The 19,521-nt window shown below is 36.5% G+C and overlaps 1 protein-coding gene across 2 annotated transcripts in view; it reads right to left on the reverse strand.

Moving 5' to 3' along the window:
* Nucleotides 1–17,650, reverse strand: part of LOC101252412 (uncharacterized) — a 36,709-nt gene extending 19,059 nt beyond the window's left edge. Inside the window, exons 1-11 of one of the 2 annotated variants that reach the window (XM_010325656.4) lie at nt 17,420–17,650; nt 16,040–16,166; nt 15,882–15,944; nt 10,558–10,659; nt 10,242–10,410; nt 10,040–10,138; nt 9,773–9,922; nt 1,610–1,649; nt 1,404–1,461; nt 1,211–1,293; nt 85–183 (exon numbers count right to left, since the gene is read on the reverse strand). In XM_010325656.4, coding sequence (XP_010323958.1) covers nt 85–183; nt 1,211–1,293; nt 1,404–1,461; nt 1,610–1,649; nt 9,773–9,922; nt 10,040–10,138; nt 10,242–10,410; nt 10,558–10,659; nt 15,882–15,944; nt 16,040–16,166; nt 17,420–17,473 — 1,044 coding nt within the window. In that variant the 5' untranslated portion in view covers nt 17,474–17,650. Of the gene's footprint in view, nt 1–84; nt 184–1,210; nt 1,294–1,403; nt 1,462–1,609; nt 1,650–9,772; nt 9,923–10,039; nt 10,139–10,241; nt 10,411–10,557; nt 10,660–15,881; nt 15,945–16,039; nt 16,167–17,419 lie in introns of those variants that run through there. The other variant, XM_026032018.2, reaches the window with a different exon arrangement.
* Nucleotides 17,651–19,521: the final 1,871 nt, after the last annotated feature.

Raw genomic sequence — 19,521 nt, forward strand, 5'->3', positions numbered from 1 at the left:
GTATTAGCCGTACTTCTCTTCTATAATGATCAATTAGCGGGAGATATCCAGGGGGGAGGGGGAGAAAATAAAGTGGTGTAATACCTGCATAACCTTGTTCTGCACAACTTCAGCCATGTCCTTTCCTTGAGATACCTTCTCAACATTGTTTAATACATCAACGCATCTAGTATACCATTCTGCCTGGTTTTGTTAAAGAAAGTAAACAGTTCAGAACAAACACACATCAGAACAATGGGAGTACGAGAACCTTAGTTTTACTATGCATCTTTACGGCAATTATGTGGCGCATTTAACTGACTAAGAAATGCTTTTGATCACCAGAAAAAAGAACATTCAAAGATCAATAAAATTAAAAGAACAGTACAAAATTAAATAATAGATGATATGGAAAACTAAGAGAAACAAGTATGTTGACTGATTTTTTGACAAGCCTACTGTACTGAGCTTATAAAACCAAGAATGAGCATTTGTCACAGTGATGATCTTTCAAGTTTCGACACTCACTTAAACCTTATCAAAAAAGAAAAAGAAGAGTACAATACAGAAGATCAAATGGAAAGTAATTACTACTCTACGCTTTGGGTGTAAGAACAGGACAGAGAGAGGAGATACAATTAGTGGACTTCATAGGTTCTTCATAAACATGTCTTTTCGTTTTTTCCTTTCTTGTAACAGTTCTTGGAGGTAGCCTGCACAGCCCTTAATGCTGAGGAATACAAAAATAACCAGTTTCAAAAAAATAAAAAAAGGCACTCAGCTTCACTAATTCATCAGTTACGGGACGGGGGGGTTAGCATATTGAATTTTAACAACTAAGAAAACTTGCATTAAAAAAATTCCCTGATCATTGGTATCATTCAGTCTACCTGCATAACATCTTTACATCCAGTAAAAGCTGTATCTGCTTCATTTATTACTCTAGAGCATTGGCATGTACTCTAGAATAAAATATTCAATCCAAGCCCCTATAATAAATTACACAATAAATTGCATCGGCAAGAGATTCCTTGCTCATCTATTTCTAACAAGAATTGAACTTTCTCCTTGACTAGATACAGAAGAGCATAATATTTGTGCGCAACAAGTAATATAGGCACATACACAACAAGTAAATCCACATTGGGTCTCTATAAATTCCATCTCCGGTGAAATGCATGAAATTTAAGATCCCGAATGATATAAGGAACCAAGAGGAGAGATAACTTACTGTATCTGTATCTTCTGTGACAGTCCATGAAAACTTTGCCATCGGATGCTTGGCATACAATGGTCTTGTCATCTTCTCGAGAGCTGTCACAGTTTTTGTAAAAATAAGCCTCAGTCTTAGTTAATGCTTCTCAGAGGACATACAAAAACCAATCATGCTACAGTTAAGAAAATCTGAACACCCATTTACCTACCAAGGATACTTTCTGATGCTCTTCCTGAGTGAAGAATTTTTGATTGTACCTCCTTATTCTGTAAGAAGCATCCAACCAGTGAAAACATTACCCAAAAATAGATCTTGACAAATCAAGAATCACTGAATGAAGTATAAGATCAGAAAACATGAAGCTGATGATCCATATCCAACTAATATAAAGGGGTATTGAAATCACAATTTTACCTCCCTAAGAAAGTTAATTTCGCTTTCGGATAACCCTTGCCTACATGATTTAAGAAATAGAAGATACACATGAATCAGAAAATAGAAATATACAGATGAATCAGAAAATAGAAATAAAGAGACATGTGAATAAGGAAATATATTATGTGATCAGAGATGATCCGGATGCAGCAAATGCACAGAATATCTCTGCAAGAATACATTCTACACATTGGAGTGCTGTGTTTTCTTATATCCTAAATTAGCTTGAGGACATCCTTTTCTCTCTCTTTTACTCTTCATTGTACTCATTTGCATGTAATACCCACATAAAGGACCTAAGCAAAAAATTGAAAGCCAGCTGATGCAGAAGCACATAGTAAAACATATTTGCTGCTAATAGGATATTTTGACCAAGTTAAATTCCAGTTACCAGAGAAGTACCGCAAGGACTAAGAACTACATGTATTAAGCTTCACGGATCTTAGTCCATCTCCAGGTTTACAAAGCTTTTTACACAATTCTTAATAAGCAAGTAGACTAGATAGTAGAGAAATGAGTTTCTAAGTAATGTAAAATTGATTAAAACAAAATGGCTCCAAAACCCTTATATACACACACAATAGAAAACTGACATGGGCCTGCAATGTATTACATTGAAATTTTGCATAAGGACAGATTTTATACATTTTACTAGAGCTGGGCACAGAATACCAAAAACCAAATTACCAAACCGAATTATTTGGTAATTTGGTATTCAGTAATTCGGTATTTGGTAAGGTATTCGGGAGTAAAGTATTAGTACTATGGTATTCAGGTTTGGGCTTGGTATGAGACATTAGTACCATTGGTATTCGGCATTTCACGAATACCAAATTATTACTTTAGGACGGACATATATCAACATATTCATTACTCACAAGTTCAAAGAAAAAGTTTAAGAATATCCTATAATATTGTGCCTCCACATTAAAAAAAATGGTTGGAGAAATAGTATTAATTTTGTAGTACAATCGTCTATAACTTCAATATGATATTGTCTAATATTGTACCAAACCAAAGTTTAATTTACCGTTTACCAAATTACCGAACCAAAATTTAAGAATTTAGTATCTGCTTTTAACTACCAATTACTGAATAACCGAAATTGGGAAACCCAAACCGAATACCGAAAGCCCACCCCCACATTTTACTTGCTCTAGTACTTAAGTTTCAAATCTGATTAAACCTTCAGAATGACACTGTCAGTTCCAGAACATAGCTCGACTTACCTTTCTTTTTCTCATCCAAAAGAAGTGACCTCTTTCTTGATGGAAACATTTCTCTCTCCATAAGTTCAAGCATAATGTTTTGTTTTGTTTTTGAAAATGGTAACTTTGTCTATTCCTCAAAAGTCAGTACACTGATCAGTATTTACGACATGTACTTCAAATTCTACTATCTTTAACTAAATTGAGTCTAGTACATCAATTAAGGAGATAGTATCACTTGAGTATAATTGATTACACCAAAAACATAGCAGCATAAGACAATTTAGTTTGAATTTTTGCATACTATTCTCAACACTATCGAAAGCTCTAGAGTTCCTTTCCTTCCATATTGCCCACCATAAGCTAGCTGGGACAATTCTCCATCTGTCTCTACTCTTGGACTGCATTCCTGCTTCCTCCCAACTCTGAATTGCTTCTGTGATCTTGGCAGGCATGGTCCATGACATACCCTTAAGGCTCAGGATTAACCTTCATAGTTGACTTGTCATCTTGCATTGTAGAAAGAGATGGTTAACTGTCTCAGCAGTTTCCCCACAAAAGAAATATCTAGAACATAATGGTATCCCCCTTTTCTTTAAGTTGTCTTGAGTCAATACATACTCCTTGGCTAACAACCAAACAAAACATGCCACTTTGAGTGGAATTTTTGACTTCCAGATTCCTCTCCATGGCCAGTTACTTTGAGGCTGATTGGTGTGGTTCAACCAGTTGTATGCATAACCTACCTTAAAGTTGCCCTTTCGATTGCCTTTCCACAACAAAATGTCCCGATCTCCTTCCAGTCCATTAAATTGCCCAATGGTGTTGAAAAAATCTGCTACCCTTTGAATCTCCCAATCATTTAATTGTCTTCTAAAGATGAAGTTCCACCCCTGAGGAGTCCAGTGATCTACTATAGTCTTCTGTTGGTGAGAAACCAGAGAGCATATATCAGGATAAAAGGCCTCTAGCCTACTTGCCTCATGCCAAACATCTTTCCAAAATTCTGTTTTCTCTCCATTCCTCACCCCATATGTTGTAGTCACTTCTTTGGTCATCCAGTTATCTTCCTCTTCATATTTAGCTTTAATGACTTCCTTCCTGTTGGTCTGCTCTCCATTGTTGAACTTCCATAACCATTTCATCATAAGGGCTTTGCTTTGATTCAGCAAATTCTTTATTTCGAGACCTCCGTGCTTCTTTCCCACTATCACAGCATCCCATTTAACCAAGTTGTAGCCTTTCCTCTCACTGTTTCCTTGCCAAAGAAATTTTCTTCTGATTTTATCCAAGCTAGTGATTACACTTTTGGGAATTGGAAACACTGATATCATATAGGTTGGTAGTGAATCAAGAACAGAATTAATCAAGGTCAGCCTGCCACCCCTGGAGAGATATTGTGATTTCCATCTTGCTAACTTCATTTCACATTTCTCAACCACATTGTTCCAGAGTTCATATGACTGAGATTTGGCCCCCAAAGGCATCCTAAGATATGATGTAGGCAGCGCTCCAATTTCCCCTCCTAGAACCGCATTTAATGCTTCCATGTTGTGTACTTCATTAATTGGATAGAGGTGGCTTTTCCTCCAATTAATGTGTAGACCAGAGAACCCTTCAAACAACACTAGGATCACCCTCAACATCTATAGTTGGCCTTCATCAGCATCACATGATATCAATGTGTCATCCGCGTATTGTAGATGGGTAATTTCCACATTATCAACTTTCGGTCTGCTGACTTCAAAACCTCTAAGCCATCCCCTCACGTTAGCTGATTTGATCATATTGTTCAGCCCTTCCATAGCAAGTAGGAAAAGGAAAGGAGACAAAGGGTCTCCCTGCCTTAGTCCCCTCTCTGCACTAAAGAAACCAACAGGGGATCCATTCACAAGTACTGAGAATCTCACAGTAGTGATACAATGTCTGATCCATTGGATCCACTTCCTCCGAATCCCAATCTCCCTATTGTGGTCAAAAGATATTCCCAATTAACATGGTCATAGGCTTTCTCCATGTCTTGCTTACAAAGTATTCCTGGTTTCTTTTGCTTTTGTCTGGAATCCACTGCCTCATTAGCTATCAACACCGCATCCATGATTCGTCTTCCTTGGATAAAAGCCATTTGTCGGGAATCCACAAGTTTAGCCATTACCCTTTTAATTCTCTCTGTCAGAACTTTAGCAAAAAGCTTATAGATGCTGCCTATTAAGCTGATGGGTCTGAAATCTCTCAAATCCTTCGCACCCTTCTTCTTTGGGATGAGAGCAATAAATGTTGCATTCAAACTTCTTTCAAACACTTCTTGTTCATAGAAGTTTTGGAAAGCTTTCATGACGTCCTCCTTTACCACCTCCCAACATTTTAAGAAAAAACCCATGGGAATCCCTAATTGCACACATTTTCAGACATTTTAGGACTTCACTCTCCTCAAAGTTCCTCTGCAGATTCTCCTTTTCCTCCTCTGATAACCCGAGGCAATTTGCATCAGTATAGGCAGGTCAACAGTTAGTAGTTTCAATATATAGCTTCTTGTAGAAGTCTACTATCTCTCCTTCAATTTTTGCAGGATCTTGGGTTAGTTCTCCTTGGATCACTATTTCATCAATATTGGTGTACCTCTTGTGTGCATTGGCCATTTTGTGGAGGAACATAGTGTTCTTATCCCCCTCTTTTAACCATAGTGATCTTGATTTTTGTCACCATGCAATTTCTTCATATTTGAGCAATTCCTCGAACTCTAGTAATCTACAGTTCTTCATTGTTACCTCATCCTCTGTTAGTGCTCTACCCTTACTAGTGATCCAAGGAGAGTTCTTCATTATTACCAAATCCTCTGTTAGTACTCTACCCTTACTAGTAATCTAGCATAATGTTTAAACTTGGAAGTTATTTGTATCTTTAAAAGATATTTTTTATATGACACGGGACACTCACAGTTCCTACCCTTTGGGTGCACAGGGTAAAATACCCTACTCCTATGCAATAAATCGCAAACTACACTCGAGAGATAATTCGCACTAGGCAAGCCCAGTGCGATGATCTCTACCCATAAGGCATACCTCTTGATTTCGCTGGCAAGGGTTTCGAACTTGAGACCTCCAACATGAAAGTCCCAAGCCCAAACCATTGGCAAGGGGTTTCTTCAAAGAAGATTGTTTAACTCAAAAGTCTAAAACTTTTTAAATTGGAAATATTGGAATTAAAAGCACCAGGGCAGAGCTACCAAACAAAAGCCTAAAAACAATTGCAGTTGCCCTATCAAATCTATAGACCACCTTCTTTTAAAAAAGCACTCTTTACACCAAAAGTGGAAGTGTTGAACAGAAGTACACATTTCAACATAATCTCCTGTATATGACTGCCCCTATCTTCAAAAAGGCTGGAATTTCTCTCTATCCAAACTGTCCACCATATGCAAGCAGGACCAATCTCCACCATTTCTTCTGTCTAACTATACCTCCCAAATTGTTCCAGTTCTAAAGAAGATCCACAGTGTCTGCAGGCATACACCATTTGATTCCCACCAAATTAAGAAAGAGCTGCCACAATTGATAACTAGAAGAACAATAAAGAAACAAATGGCTATTAGTTTCTGCATTGGAATTACAGAACAAATATCTGGAACATAACTGGAATCCTCTCCTTCTCAGCCTTCCTTGACTCGACACTGTCTTTCTAGACTACCAAGGAACCTTCCATGGCCAATCAATAATCTGATAAGCATGGTTGCTGATTGCTAAATGGGCAGACTTGACAGTGAAAGTCCCATCTTTGCTTGGATTCCAATACAATTTGTCCTCTGCTTCTGATGGCCCCTGAAACTCCTCCAAAGTCTTTAAAAAACTCCACTGCACCTTCATAAGTCTCATCTACTGGATTGCATTATATGAAGCCTGTCTGAAACTAGGCAACTGTAACAGGAAAGGAATTCAGCTGGTTAACATATTTTACCACTGTAACAAGGATCTGAAATCTGCTAGATGATTCCTGCCACTATCTTTTGGTGTTTGTTGACAGAAAAGAACAAGAGATGTTTTGATGGCATCTCAACTCCAAATCACTCACTTTAAGCTAAATGTTTTGCTTGACCTTTTTTATTGGTCAAAGTTGACCCCAGTTCTTAGTGCTGGACATTTTCTAGACTTTGTTAGCACCCCAGGTTTAGATTAACACTTTGTATGGGGCTGAACTGAGCTGAATATTCCTTTTTGTCATTATGTTACCTGTAACTATGCCCCTTGTAACTTTGCATCTCCTTGATGCTTTTTAATGGAACATATTACTTCATCAAACAAAAAAAAAAGTCTCATCTAGTCAATTTTTTTATTTTTTATTTTTTGAGATTGGTAATTGTTTCTATTTCTGTAAATCAGTACATGGGTTGTACTGAAAACCATATTTACATAATAAACTCGAAAGGCACTGTCCTATCCCTATAATGAGTCTAAAACATCAATCATAGAGACAGTGTCAATGGAGTGTATTCGATTACACCAAAAACACAAAGTTAGAATACAATAGTTTGTCTTGCTGCATATTACTCGTTAACTACTCCTGTTATTCACATTTCTTAAAACCAGTGTTATCAAAGGCGAAAAGCACAAAAAAGCTCTAAGGTCCGTCGAGGCTTTAAGCGTAAAGCGCAAAAAAGCATGGGTTTTAATGAAAAAAAGCACAAAGGGAGGAAAAAATATAAATATATATGTTTAATCCAAGAGGACCAAGACTATTAATTATAAACAGGAATGACAAATATATGACCAATGAAATTGAACTTTTTTAATCATAAAGTGAAATATCAATTGTTTAGTGTCAATTCTTCATAAGAGGCTCATTGGCAAGGAAAAGTTTGTCTTAGAACCTTGATGACGATACTGAAACGCAAATAAAGCGAGGCGAAGCACTCAATACATTTTGAGCCTCGCTTTAGGGCTTAAGCACATTTATCTTTTTCTTTGAAAGGTTCTCTTACAAGCACTTTCTAATTCAATACAATCTGTTTAAACATCCAAATCTTAGTTTCTTTGGTAGAAGCAAGTCATAATTTTTGGAGCAAAGGGAGAATGTATCTGTATGTATATGTGAGCTACTAAATATAAGTAATTTTCTTTTATTTTTAGTTTCAACTTTTATGAGATCATATCTGTTACTCCCTCCATTTCAATTTGTTTGTTATACTTTCCCTTTTTTTTTTTGTTTCAAAAGAATGTCACTTCCCTTTTTCGGCAACTCTTTAATTTCAACTTTTTCACATGGCAGGTCTTAGACCACGAGCTTAAAGGAAATTTTGGTACATTCTACATCTTAAATTTAATTTCAACTTTCCACATGGCATGTCTTAGACCGCAAGATTAAAGGACATTTGGTACATTGTACATATCTTTAATTTAAGATCACAAGATTCAAAAATCTTCTTTACTTTCTTAAACTCCATGTCAAGTCATACAAGACAAAAATATTGAAAGGGAGTACTTACTGGGGATAACTATTTGTTTAAGTTCTACAAAAAAAATCCACTTCAACTTGCTTTTTTCGATTGAGTTGATAATTTTTAGTTTGAACTACATCAAAATACTGCCTATCTTCCAAAAATAGAATATTTCACATGAAACCATGTAAAAGTGCAACCTTTAACACTAAAAAATACTTGGAACAAAATGAAATTTGTGCATATTTTTACTCCAATGCAATCAATTAAATCAAGTAAATGTTTTCTGAACAAGTGAGTATGGCAACTTAGTATAGATTTACTTACATCTAAGAGGTGTAACACTGGGTGTTAGCATTGACAACAGTTTTGATGACTCAATATTTAAAATTACAGAAGTAAATAGGTCTTACACAGCAAAATAGGAGTTGTCAACCCTAACAAATAGAGCATCATGTAACACAAGGCTTCAGCCTTCAGCATGGCAATACTAGTCATGCAAGAGCAGATCGTTCCACACCTCAAAAACATAAGCTCTAGGTCAAGAAAGATACTATTACACAAGAGCACAATGCTGACCATTATCCGATATTAATTCAATTGTCAAACTTAATTTACATGCAGAAATCATCCAGAAAATATATATATTGCACGTCCATGCATGTGAGTTTGGTGTTACTGTAGTAATCAAAGCTTGATCATTTTACCCTTGTTGCTACAACTTCAAAAAATTAATAGAATTAGGGATGGCAACGGGTCGGACGGATGTGGGGCGTGTGGGTTTTAAGCTAAGCGGGGCAAGGCGGTGGGTGCGGGGCGGGTTGGATATTTTTTTCTAAACTAATATAGGGCGGGGGATTTGCTGGTTTAAAAAAAGAGTAAAAATTAATATTGTTCTTTGGAATATACCAAAAAAATATACGTAGCTTTGCTTAAAATTATATAATACTTCAAGCTACATGTATCAAACTAAATATATAGAGAGAGAGAGATTGTTATAACCTCGTTGTGGTACCAGTTGGTTGTAGATACCAGGATAGTACTAAGAGATCATAACCATTGATGATCATCAAGCTGGTAATGAGTAATGTTAATGTCTTCAAAGAAAAATTTACAGTTGGTTGAGCGTAGCTTCAAATGGTGAAAAAGGATTTTTTTACTGAAATTTATAGTTACCAGAGCGGGGCGGAGCGGGTTTATGCGGGTTAGAAATTTTGTGGGTTAAGCTCAACCCGCCCCATTGTCATCCCTTCATAGACTTGTCCTCCTTTACTAACTTCCACATTCTTCTGATTGTTGAATACAACATTATACCCAGTGTTATCTCACAAGTGGAGTCTGGAGAAAGTATAGAGGCTGCTTCCAATAGTAAAATATGGACTTCTAATCATCTTTGTATAATTTAATAACTGAAGCCTTATTAACTACTTCGCATCCGTGTTTGCTATTGGGAAGACTATACAGGTTTAGTAATATAAAAAGTTCAATTTTCACAAGAAAAACCTGTATCCATATTTGACTCTTTTTCCATTGCGCTTGGGATTTAAAATGAAGATGTTATAGGCATCTTCCAGTTGTAAATACTCCACGAGACTGGTGTAGAGAACATCCATCATATCCACATCAACTTGCCACAGAACAGTTCCATCATCCCTGCAAACACACATTTATATAGAGGAACTGAAGAAACGCATCTAAGAAATAACAATAGTCACAGAAAGTTACACAGACAAACATAAATTCTCTAATATTAGAAAGGATTTCAAGTACCTGTTATCAGACATATCATCCTTGCGGCCAAAGATATCAATGGCACGCTCAAAGATGGATGTGACCTTTTCACCCATTTGAATGGCATGAACAGAGAAACTGCACAAAGATTTGAATACCTTATCAGATCAGTCTGTAGTGCATTAACTATTTTACTCACGCGGATTGTATGGTTGTTTCGGGGAAGGAAAACAAAAAGTACTTGTAGTTTATGTGGCTTATTAGAGGCAGATGGTGACGCTGTTCTCTGTCAATGCTAGTTTTGTAAAATGGTGTCAAAACTTCTCCCACTTGAGGAATCCTTGTATGTTCAAGGATGTGATCAATCTTTGAAAACCAGCGTTCTAGTTCCAGTGGCTGTAGATTAAATTCTGAGCAGAAACCACATCGCAGTAGTAAAGAATAATACAGTCAATATTTACAATGCAGAAATATAACAAAGAAAACAGTCATCTTCAATTGTGAAGGGACAATTGGATACCTTTTTATAAAAGGTAAAGTAAAGGAATAATACATACCTTGATTACCCTTCCCTTCAAATCCAATAAAAATGAAATTCACAGGTACCGGAAGGTACATGGAATCAACTTCCAGAAGCTTTAAATAATTTGCTATATTACCTGCAGTACAAGAGAACAATATTTTATTTCACTCCACTTCTTTTTTTTTGAAAAGGTTCACTGGTATTTTACTCCTCTTATTAAAAAATATACTTCCCCTCTGTTCCATCTTAGAACGTATTAATAGAATATTCAACACATCAAGCATATAGTTATTTAAGGCTTTTAGGGATATACACTAATATGATGGCTCATTCAAGTATTATTTGACTCATACAGTTATCTCAAATGGGTAACGCAAAAGAATCCACCAAATGGGCTTATAAAGGCCTCGAGCCACTCAACCTATTGTCTTTGGCCACATTTCATTAGATGTATTGGACAGAACAATCACGATATGTCCATTGTTTATCCAATGTTCGGTAACAACTTTTCAATTCCAGTACGATAAATATATGTATAGCTTATACAATATTTCCCGTCTTATTTTAAAGATCTCATTGATAATAACAAGGGCATTATGGTTGTATACAAGAGGTATACAAAAAAAGGAGAGACCTACAATATATGGCTTACCCCAAAAGACACCCAGACCTCTATACAAACAGGAACTTCATGGGTGCACTAAAACAAAATAAGGGATCAGGGACTACTTGTCAACTGAGAAAAGCTCATTTCCACCCCTTCATAAGCTCTTCTATGCCTCTCCTTCCAAACGACACACAAAAGAGCAAGAGGAGTAACATTCAATGTCGAAGCCTCATGGCTAGTTTGTAATGTAACAAAATATGATCCACGTCCTCGCTTACCTCCTTACATAGGAAACATAATCTCATGCAAACAACAGGGATGGCAAAATGAGTATTTTATATGGGTATCCATTCAAATTACCCATCTTAAATGAGTTGGGGTGAGTAAAAAATGAGTCGAACTCATATTATCCATTTAAAAATGTGTAGTTAAATGGGTAAAAGAAATTCATTTATAAAAGAAATAAAAGAAGCATTAATATTTTTTTAAGGTGTAACCGACCGGAATAGGGATGGGTTGGATAAGCTAAAAAATTGATTTTTTTGGAAAACAATTTTTTTAGGGAAAGGGCTATAGTGGGGGGAGGGGGTAGTGGTGGTAGTGGGAGTGGGTCGAAATAGTAAAAAATAAATTTATTTTTAAAAAATAAAAATAAAATTGAAAAAAAAACTAATAAAAAATAAATTTAATTTTTGAGGCATTGAGGTTGGGGGTGGGATGGGGTAGAGTGGGAGGTGAAAGGGGTGAAGAGTGAGGTAAGAGATTTTGCTTTAAAGCTTTTAAGATGATCCCTACAATAATATGGGTAAATATGGGTACCCATATTATTCATTGGGTAACTCCTTTGTACTCATTTAAAATATGAGTAGAGCATTTAACCCATTTTTAATGAACTAGTTTATCATACTCATATTCAACTCAACACGCTCATATGCCGCTCCTACAAACAATCTTTCTTTTCCTAAAATTCTTCCATCATCAATATCACCCCTTAGTAGCCAACCATGTGAAAAGCACACCTTCCTCAACACCTTAGGTATCGAGACCAAATCATAAGAGAAACTAACATCCATCCTAACCAAAAGTTTCTCATAGATAGACTTGACAGAGAACACTTTGTTATTTCTCAACTTCCAACTCAAAGCATCAGGTCTATTGATGGGCTCACATTGCTTGTGAATTAAAGTTCGCAATCTCGGGAATTCGTTCACCTCCCAATTCTGCAAATTCCTCCTAAACCTCAAATCCCAAAATCCCATTCTGTCCCCCTAACTTGCTGGACAAACAATTCCCTTTGGCAAGAGGCCTTATACAACACCAGAAAATCATCTTTTAGCACCACACCACTTTTCGCCCCGAAAACCAACTTTATTCCCAACCCATACCTTAAAAGAATGTTTTTAAAGGTTTTCCAACCCTTCAATATATTCCTCCACACCACATCCATAAGTCATAGTAACTTTGTTCTCCGCCACCCCCCTCTTCAATTCCCCATTCCAGTACTCCATATTTCTCTGCTATCACCTCTCCCTAAAGCTTCCCCCTCCAACCCAAATCTCCACAACCACTTGCCCAAAAGTGGCTTGTTGAAACTCATCATTTTGGCATTGTCAATGTCTCCCAACAAACTAAGTGAAACTTCTTAGCCCCATTAGCCGCATCCCGAAGACAATTTTTGCAACCTTTGCAATGTTGCTATGATAACGATAGGTGCATTGAACAAGGACATGCAATAAGTAGTATTTCTAGATAAAGTGCTCTTGATAAGCATTTATTTTCCTCCTTTGGACAAATATCTCTTCTGCCACCTTGTTGGCATCTTCTCTACTCTCTAGATAAATGAATTCCAAACGTTGAGATCCTTGTTTGATGCACCTAGAAGTAATCCAAGGTTTATGGAAGAAACCACATTGCAATGCAAAAGTTGAGTAAACACATCAATGTTGTCTATTGCACCAATGGGAAAGATCTAGCATTCTCGAAGATCAATTTTGATCCCTAATACCACCTAGAACCAAGTCAACACTTGTCCATGGTAGTCCAACTGAATCCCATCAGCAAAACACAACATAAAATAACATCCACAAATAAAAGATGGGAAACCGACAAGGTCCCACTACCACCACCAACCAACCAGTATTATCAAAGGCGAAAAGCGCAAAAAAGTTCTAAGGTCCATCAGGACTTTAAGAGCAAAGCGCAAATAAAGTGTGGGCTTTAATGAAAAAAGGTGCAAAGGGAGGATAAAATATAAATATATATGTTTAGTCCAAGACTATTAGTTACAAACATGAATGACAAATAATGACCAATGAAATTAAATTTTTTTAATTTTAAGTGAAATATCAATTGTTTAGTGTCAATTCTTCATAAGAGGCTCATTGGCAAGGAAAAGTTTGTCTTAGAACCTTGATAACGACACTCCAGCGCAAATAAAGTGAGGCGAAGCACTCAATACCTTTTGAGCCTCGCTTCAGGACTTAAGCGCGCTTAAAGCGCACCTTTGATAACCCTGCCACCAATGACCAACCGCAACCTTGAGACCCTTGATAAGACCGCCCAACTTATCCTTGTCCATCATCCTACTCAAAGCCTCAATCACGAAGATAAAAAGCATGGGTGATAAACAATCTCCCTACCTCAAATCCTTCTAACTACCACAAAAACCACAAGGATCTCCAATCACCAATATCAAGTATCTCACATAAGAGAACAAAAATTGATCCACTTCCTCCATTTCTCCCAAGCACATCTTCAGCATCATAATGTCGAGGAAATTTCATGTAACATAGCCATAAGCTTTATCAAGATCTAACTTGCACAAGACACCTCGCACACCCTGATTCTTCCTCGAATCTACCACTTCAACAACAACCAAAGTTGCATCCAAATTTTTTCTTCTTTCACTAAAAGCATTTTACGAAGTGGACATGTGTCTAAACCAATACTTTCTTGAGACTAGTAGAAAGCACCTTTGAAAAGATCCGATAAGTGCTTCCCACTACACTAATAGGTTTGTAGTCCCCAACGCTGGTGGCCCTGCCTTCGAATAATAACAATGAAAGAAGCATTTAAGCTTTTTCAAATTCACCCCGCTAGAAACTCATCATTATGCTCACAACATTAGCTTTTACTATTCTCCAAAAATGCCAAAAGAAAGCCAACATGAAGCCATCTAGACTTGTTACCTTGTCACCCGCACAACACTCTACCGCCACATGCACCCCTCTCTAACCAAACATGAATACTCCTTCCAATGTGATTGAAATCCACCACAACTGCTCCTAAATTTGGCCACCACTACACTTTTTCCTTTGAACAACCGTTAGTAGAGGTGAACGTGACAACCACTACTTTAGACTCGGTCTTCTTCTTTTCAACTCCAACACTATATTCTCAGTCCACCAATGAAAAATTATAGTCCATACACCTCCAACCTTCTCGAAAAACACAACAAGCCTCTTGCTCGCCAAGAAACCTGCACAGGATCACAAATTTCTCCATGGAGTACCCCTTTCAAATCTTCCCCGCTAAACACAGAGCAAGGAAAGTTCCTTTCTGAAATCAACAAGCCCATCGTGACCTAACCCTTGTTTCAAGATTACCCTTTAGCCTTCTGCAACCCTAATCGAGAGTCGAAGGTGTGGAAAACAACACCTCATTATTGTTGATCTTTCTTGCTTTTAGAGAGGAGTCTCTCTATGGAACTGATGTACCAATGTGGTATAAGCAACACTATGAAAGGAAGTAATCTTGAAAATGCATCCATGCATCCATCCGCAAGTGTTAAATCATGGTAAGTAAAGGTGTTAATTAGAAACAACTTAGATCTAAATTAGCATGGAAGGAAGTAATCTTAAAAGACCTACAATCTCTTGGAATCCATGCAGATCCAGCAAAAACAAACAAGGTGCGTTGGAAGTCAGGGATATATATATATGTGATACCAAATAATTAAAAAGATGTTTTAGTAATGTGCGCGCGCTAATAAGAATATAGAGACCATGTAGCACTTCAATTTTTATTTTATTTAGCATAATATTAATTTGATGAGCTTAAATGGAGCGATATGACCCATGATAAATCCTACAGCTAACTCAAACTAGCTTGGGATTGAGGCGTTGTGGTGCTTGACACTCAGATTTCAACATCCGGGGCTCTCCCACCTAATATTTGAGCTTCAAGGTATAATGGAGTGTAGTTCTTTTAAAATCTCCTGCGGCATTTTCATTCAAAGTTGCATAATGAACATGTCAAAAGATGAATACATGAGCTAAAAGAAAAGCACAAATTTTATGCTAAAAAATTGAAACTATATCATCAACTAGAATGCTTATTTATTTGACTTTCTAAAAAGGATAGTTCATAGATATCCAATGGAGTGGTCGAGGTGTGCACAAGTTGCTCCGGACACCACCGTGTTTACAAAGAAAAGGGTAGTTCATGGGAAAATCCCCACGATACGAGTCCCTGCTTCTATCCATTATACAAGTTTTACAATGTGATTTAACTAGTTACATCTTCTAGAAAACTAGAAGCTTCAATAGATAAATAGAAGGTAAATGCATGAAAAAAAATGTTTAATAGTCTCCAGAACTAAAGTTTAAAAAAAAGATTTATCTTACGAAGCACTAATATAGAAAATTGAGAAGGGAGTATAATACACATCAAAGGCAAATATAAAAGAAAGTGAAAATTAATCCTTTGTCAAAAGGTAGAAGAAAATTAAAATATTGGAGAAACACAAGTACCTGCCTGGGTGTAATTGAGAACACTCAATTTTTCCGGTTTAGATGCTTCCAGATCATCAAAATCTGTACCCATACAGCATAACGTTAATGGAAATTGAGCTAGTAAAAGTCATCTTTACAACCAAGTACACAAAAAAACATGCATTTCTAGAACTTACCACCACCATGAATAACAGACTCGCTCCAGAATTTGCTTCTATCTTTAAGGTTAAATAACGAAAATACCGATGACTTCCCTGTTTTACGATTTCCACCCGTAGAACCAAGTGAACTATGACTCAGCAACTGCCAAATATTATTGCAATAATGAGTACCCTTTCTATAGTTTCTCTTGGCTTCAAGTGGGAGTAAATGGCTTTGAGAAAATCATTAGTGCAAAGTGAAACGAATTAACACGGAAATCTGAAAATACTTTCCAGAGTACTGAACACAAAAAAGAAAAATAAAGGAAATAATTTAATCAAAAGCTACTGATTCTACAATTCCCAAGAAAGTGCCAATTTTTTTAAGCTTGTCAATATTCACCTCCCACTAACCATCCCTACCACGAGAAAGTTGTTACATAAATATACTGTGACAGTGTGACTAGGCTACATTGCAAGAAAAACAAAGAAACAAAGAAGAAAAATCATTATACAATATAAACATTCACAATTTAGACAAACTAAGGTCCACGGAAATGCAATACTAGTGTCTCAAGTTAACACACAATGAATGCTCCTGGAACCAATAAGCTCATAGTCCTACATATGGTTAGTAAAATCAAATGCTTATCTCAAAAAAAAAAGAATATAATAGTCTAAATATAAAATCATTGTATTCACTTGTAACCTAAAGACTCAAGGATGAAGTGTGACATTAGAATATCAATTGGGTGTGGACGCGTGACCTATGGTCCAATGAAGTGGGAGGTGAACCATGAGATCTCAAATTCAAATCAGTAGGAGGCAAAAAACAAAAACATTAGGTGATTTCTTCTTATCTACTAAACCTTGGCAAACAAACTTAACCACCCTGACTCATTTGGGGGTGGCAGTAAAAGGTGGAATAGTCAAGCTGCACACAAGTTGTCCCAGAAACCACCATTAAAATATATATATTCACCCTTTCAACTGAATTTCATAACCTGTTTTGCAACAAGTGGAGGAGCTTCTAGAACGATTGGGAGTTTATTCACTTTCACAGAGATTTTACTCGTAATAAATATGATCATGTAAAACAAGGGCATACAAACATTTCCATTCACAGGTATCTCACATAAACATTCTTCAGAGTGTAAACAACTTTAGAACAAAAATCAATAGTCAAATAATCAAATAACATCTCATCCAAACATTCAATTCCATCAATTCGCTGATAAGGTTATCAAAGTTTTAGAAAAATTAGAATCAGAAATGCACATTTGGGCGAGCTAAAAATTAAGTATCATCAGTAGATTCGATGTAAATCCGTTAAAGGAAAAACAAAATTAATCAGTTCTTAGAACCTGAAAAGAAAAATGACTGTTTGACAATTCAAGATTACACGGATATATTTACCAAAATGAAGAGGAACAGTAAAGAGGAGGAGCGAGCCAAGTGAGGACGCAACATGACTGGAGCCTCCAGATCTTCAAGGGAGATGAATAGGAAATTCAAGGGGAAAGATTCATCAACTGTGATGGGGGAGAGTGGAGACTGAGGAAGACGGGAATCGACCGTTTTGACTCTATTTGAGGTGTCTTAACAATGAAAAGAACCTAACCGGGCCAAACCCATTTGTAACATACCGGTTCATTGTGACCCGTTTTTGAAACCTATCTTTGTTACTAGGATTGTTCAAAATCGAACCGAAATCGATAAGCTGAATTGATAAAAAAGTTATTGATTTATAGTATTAGGTTATTGATTTAGCGGTTCTGATAGTGGTTTTGATTTTTTTTGTTATCGGATTGTCGGTTCTTAACGGTTTAAAGTTTTTTGTTAATGGATTAACCGATAACCCGATAGTTAATTAAATAATTATAATTATATTATTTTGTATATAAAATCCTTGACTTAAAGTTTGATTTCCTGATTTTATTTTTGGTTGTCTTAAACACTTGGTTATTCTTCAATATAAAAGTGTTTGCTTTTGAGCAAGATGTAACTTATGAACTCAAGTGCATGGTTTATTTGGTTTTCACCTTCTTTCTAAGTAATTTTTAATGTTTTTTTTTGTGTGTCAAATCTAAACAGTTAAATCGATAACCGAATCGATAACGATCAAAAACTGATAACTCAATAACCGATAAGCCAATATCTTAATGGTTCTATAACGGTTTAGCATTTATACAAACCGATAACCAATAAGCCAACTCTATAAACTTCAAAACCGAATCGAACCGACCGATACGCAGCCCTGTTTGTTACTACGAAAAAAGGCTTAAAATACAACAAAATTGATTGTGGTATACTGGTGGGAGTGTTTCACCCTTAACCAGGATGTGAATTTAGTTGGAGCTTCAATGTGGGCTTCGGACATCGGGTGAGAAATCAAAAGAAAAGAGGATTAATTATTATGGTGGATCCCTTTTAAAAAATAATTATTTATTTTAAGTGTACTTTTTAATTATTGTCATTTATAGCAATATATGACATTATTATATCCTTATTTTACGGAAAATGGTTTAAAATACCCTTAAAGTATTGAAAATGGTATAAAATCACCCTTTATCCACCTAATTGCACCAAAATACCTTTTCCACCCACCTATTGGGTCCAAAATACCCTTGTCATCCACCTTTTGGTTCAAAAATAGACCACTTATTTAACGATTTTATATTTAAACTATTTAAATATTATTTTAAATATGTGGCGCTCAACTATTTGTTCTAATTAAACTTATTGGTATAATTTATAAATCAATCCAATACCCACCCATTACTAGGGGTGGGCATTCGGTATTTCGGTTCGGTTCGGGTTTTTTTTTCGGTTTTTTCGATTTTCGGTTTTTTAAAATTACGTACCGAATACTGAACCGAAATATTTCGGTTCGATTCGATTTTTGTTAATTCGGTTCGGTTTTTATTAATTCGGTTCAGTTTTTTATTTCGGTTTTTTAATGGGCCTGTTTAGTGGGCTTTTTAAAATTTTAAACTTTACAATTTTTTGTTTGATTTTTCAACTTAATGGGCTAAAAAGTAAAAATAGACAATATATAAAAAAATCATAATAAATTCCCAATAACTATTAACTAGTAGCAAAAACAAAATCAGATGAAAAAATAAAAATAAAAAATCAAAAAAACTGAAATTACGATTTACATACCTGCACCTGGGTTGGCTGGTGGCTGGCTGCTGCTGCTGTCGCCGGCGGCTGGCTGCGGCTGACCTGCTGGCTGCTGCTACCTGCTGTCGCGGCTCGCGGGCGGCTGCTGACCTGTTGGCTACTGCGGCTGGCTGCTGGCTGGCTGCTGCTCGAGGACGGCGGCTGGCGACGCTGCTACTGGTGGCGGTGGACGCCGGCTGGAGTAAAAGAGGAAGAGGAGAAAAGAAGGCAGAAGTTGTGCTGAAGAGTGAAGAGGAGAGGATGAAGTTGAAGAGAGAGGATGAAGTTGAAGAGATGAAGTTGAAGAGAGAGGATAAAGTTGAAGAAGTTGTGCTGAAGAGTGAAGAGGATAG

This window comes from Solanum lycopersicum, chromosome 7 (genome assembly GCF_036512215.1).
Source record: "Solanum lycopersicum chromosome 7, SLM_r2.1".
Taxonomy (NCBI): domain Eukaryota; kingdom Viridiplantae; phylum Streptophyta; class Magnoliopsida; order Solanales; family Solanaceae; genus Solanum; species Solanum lycopersicum.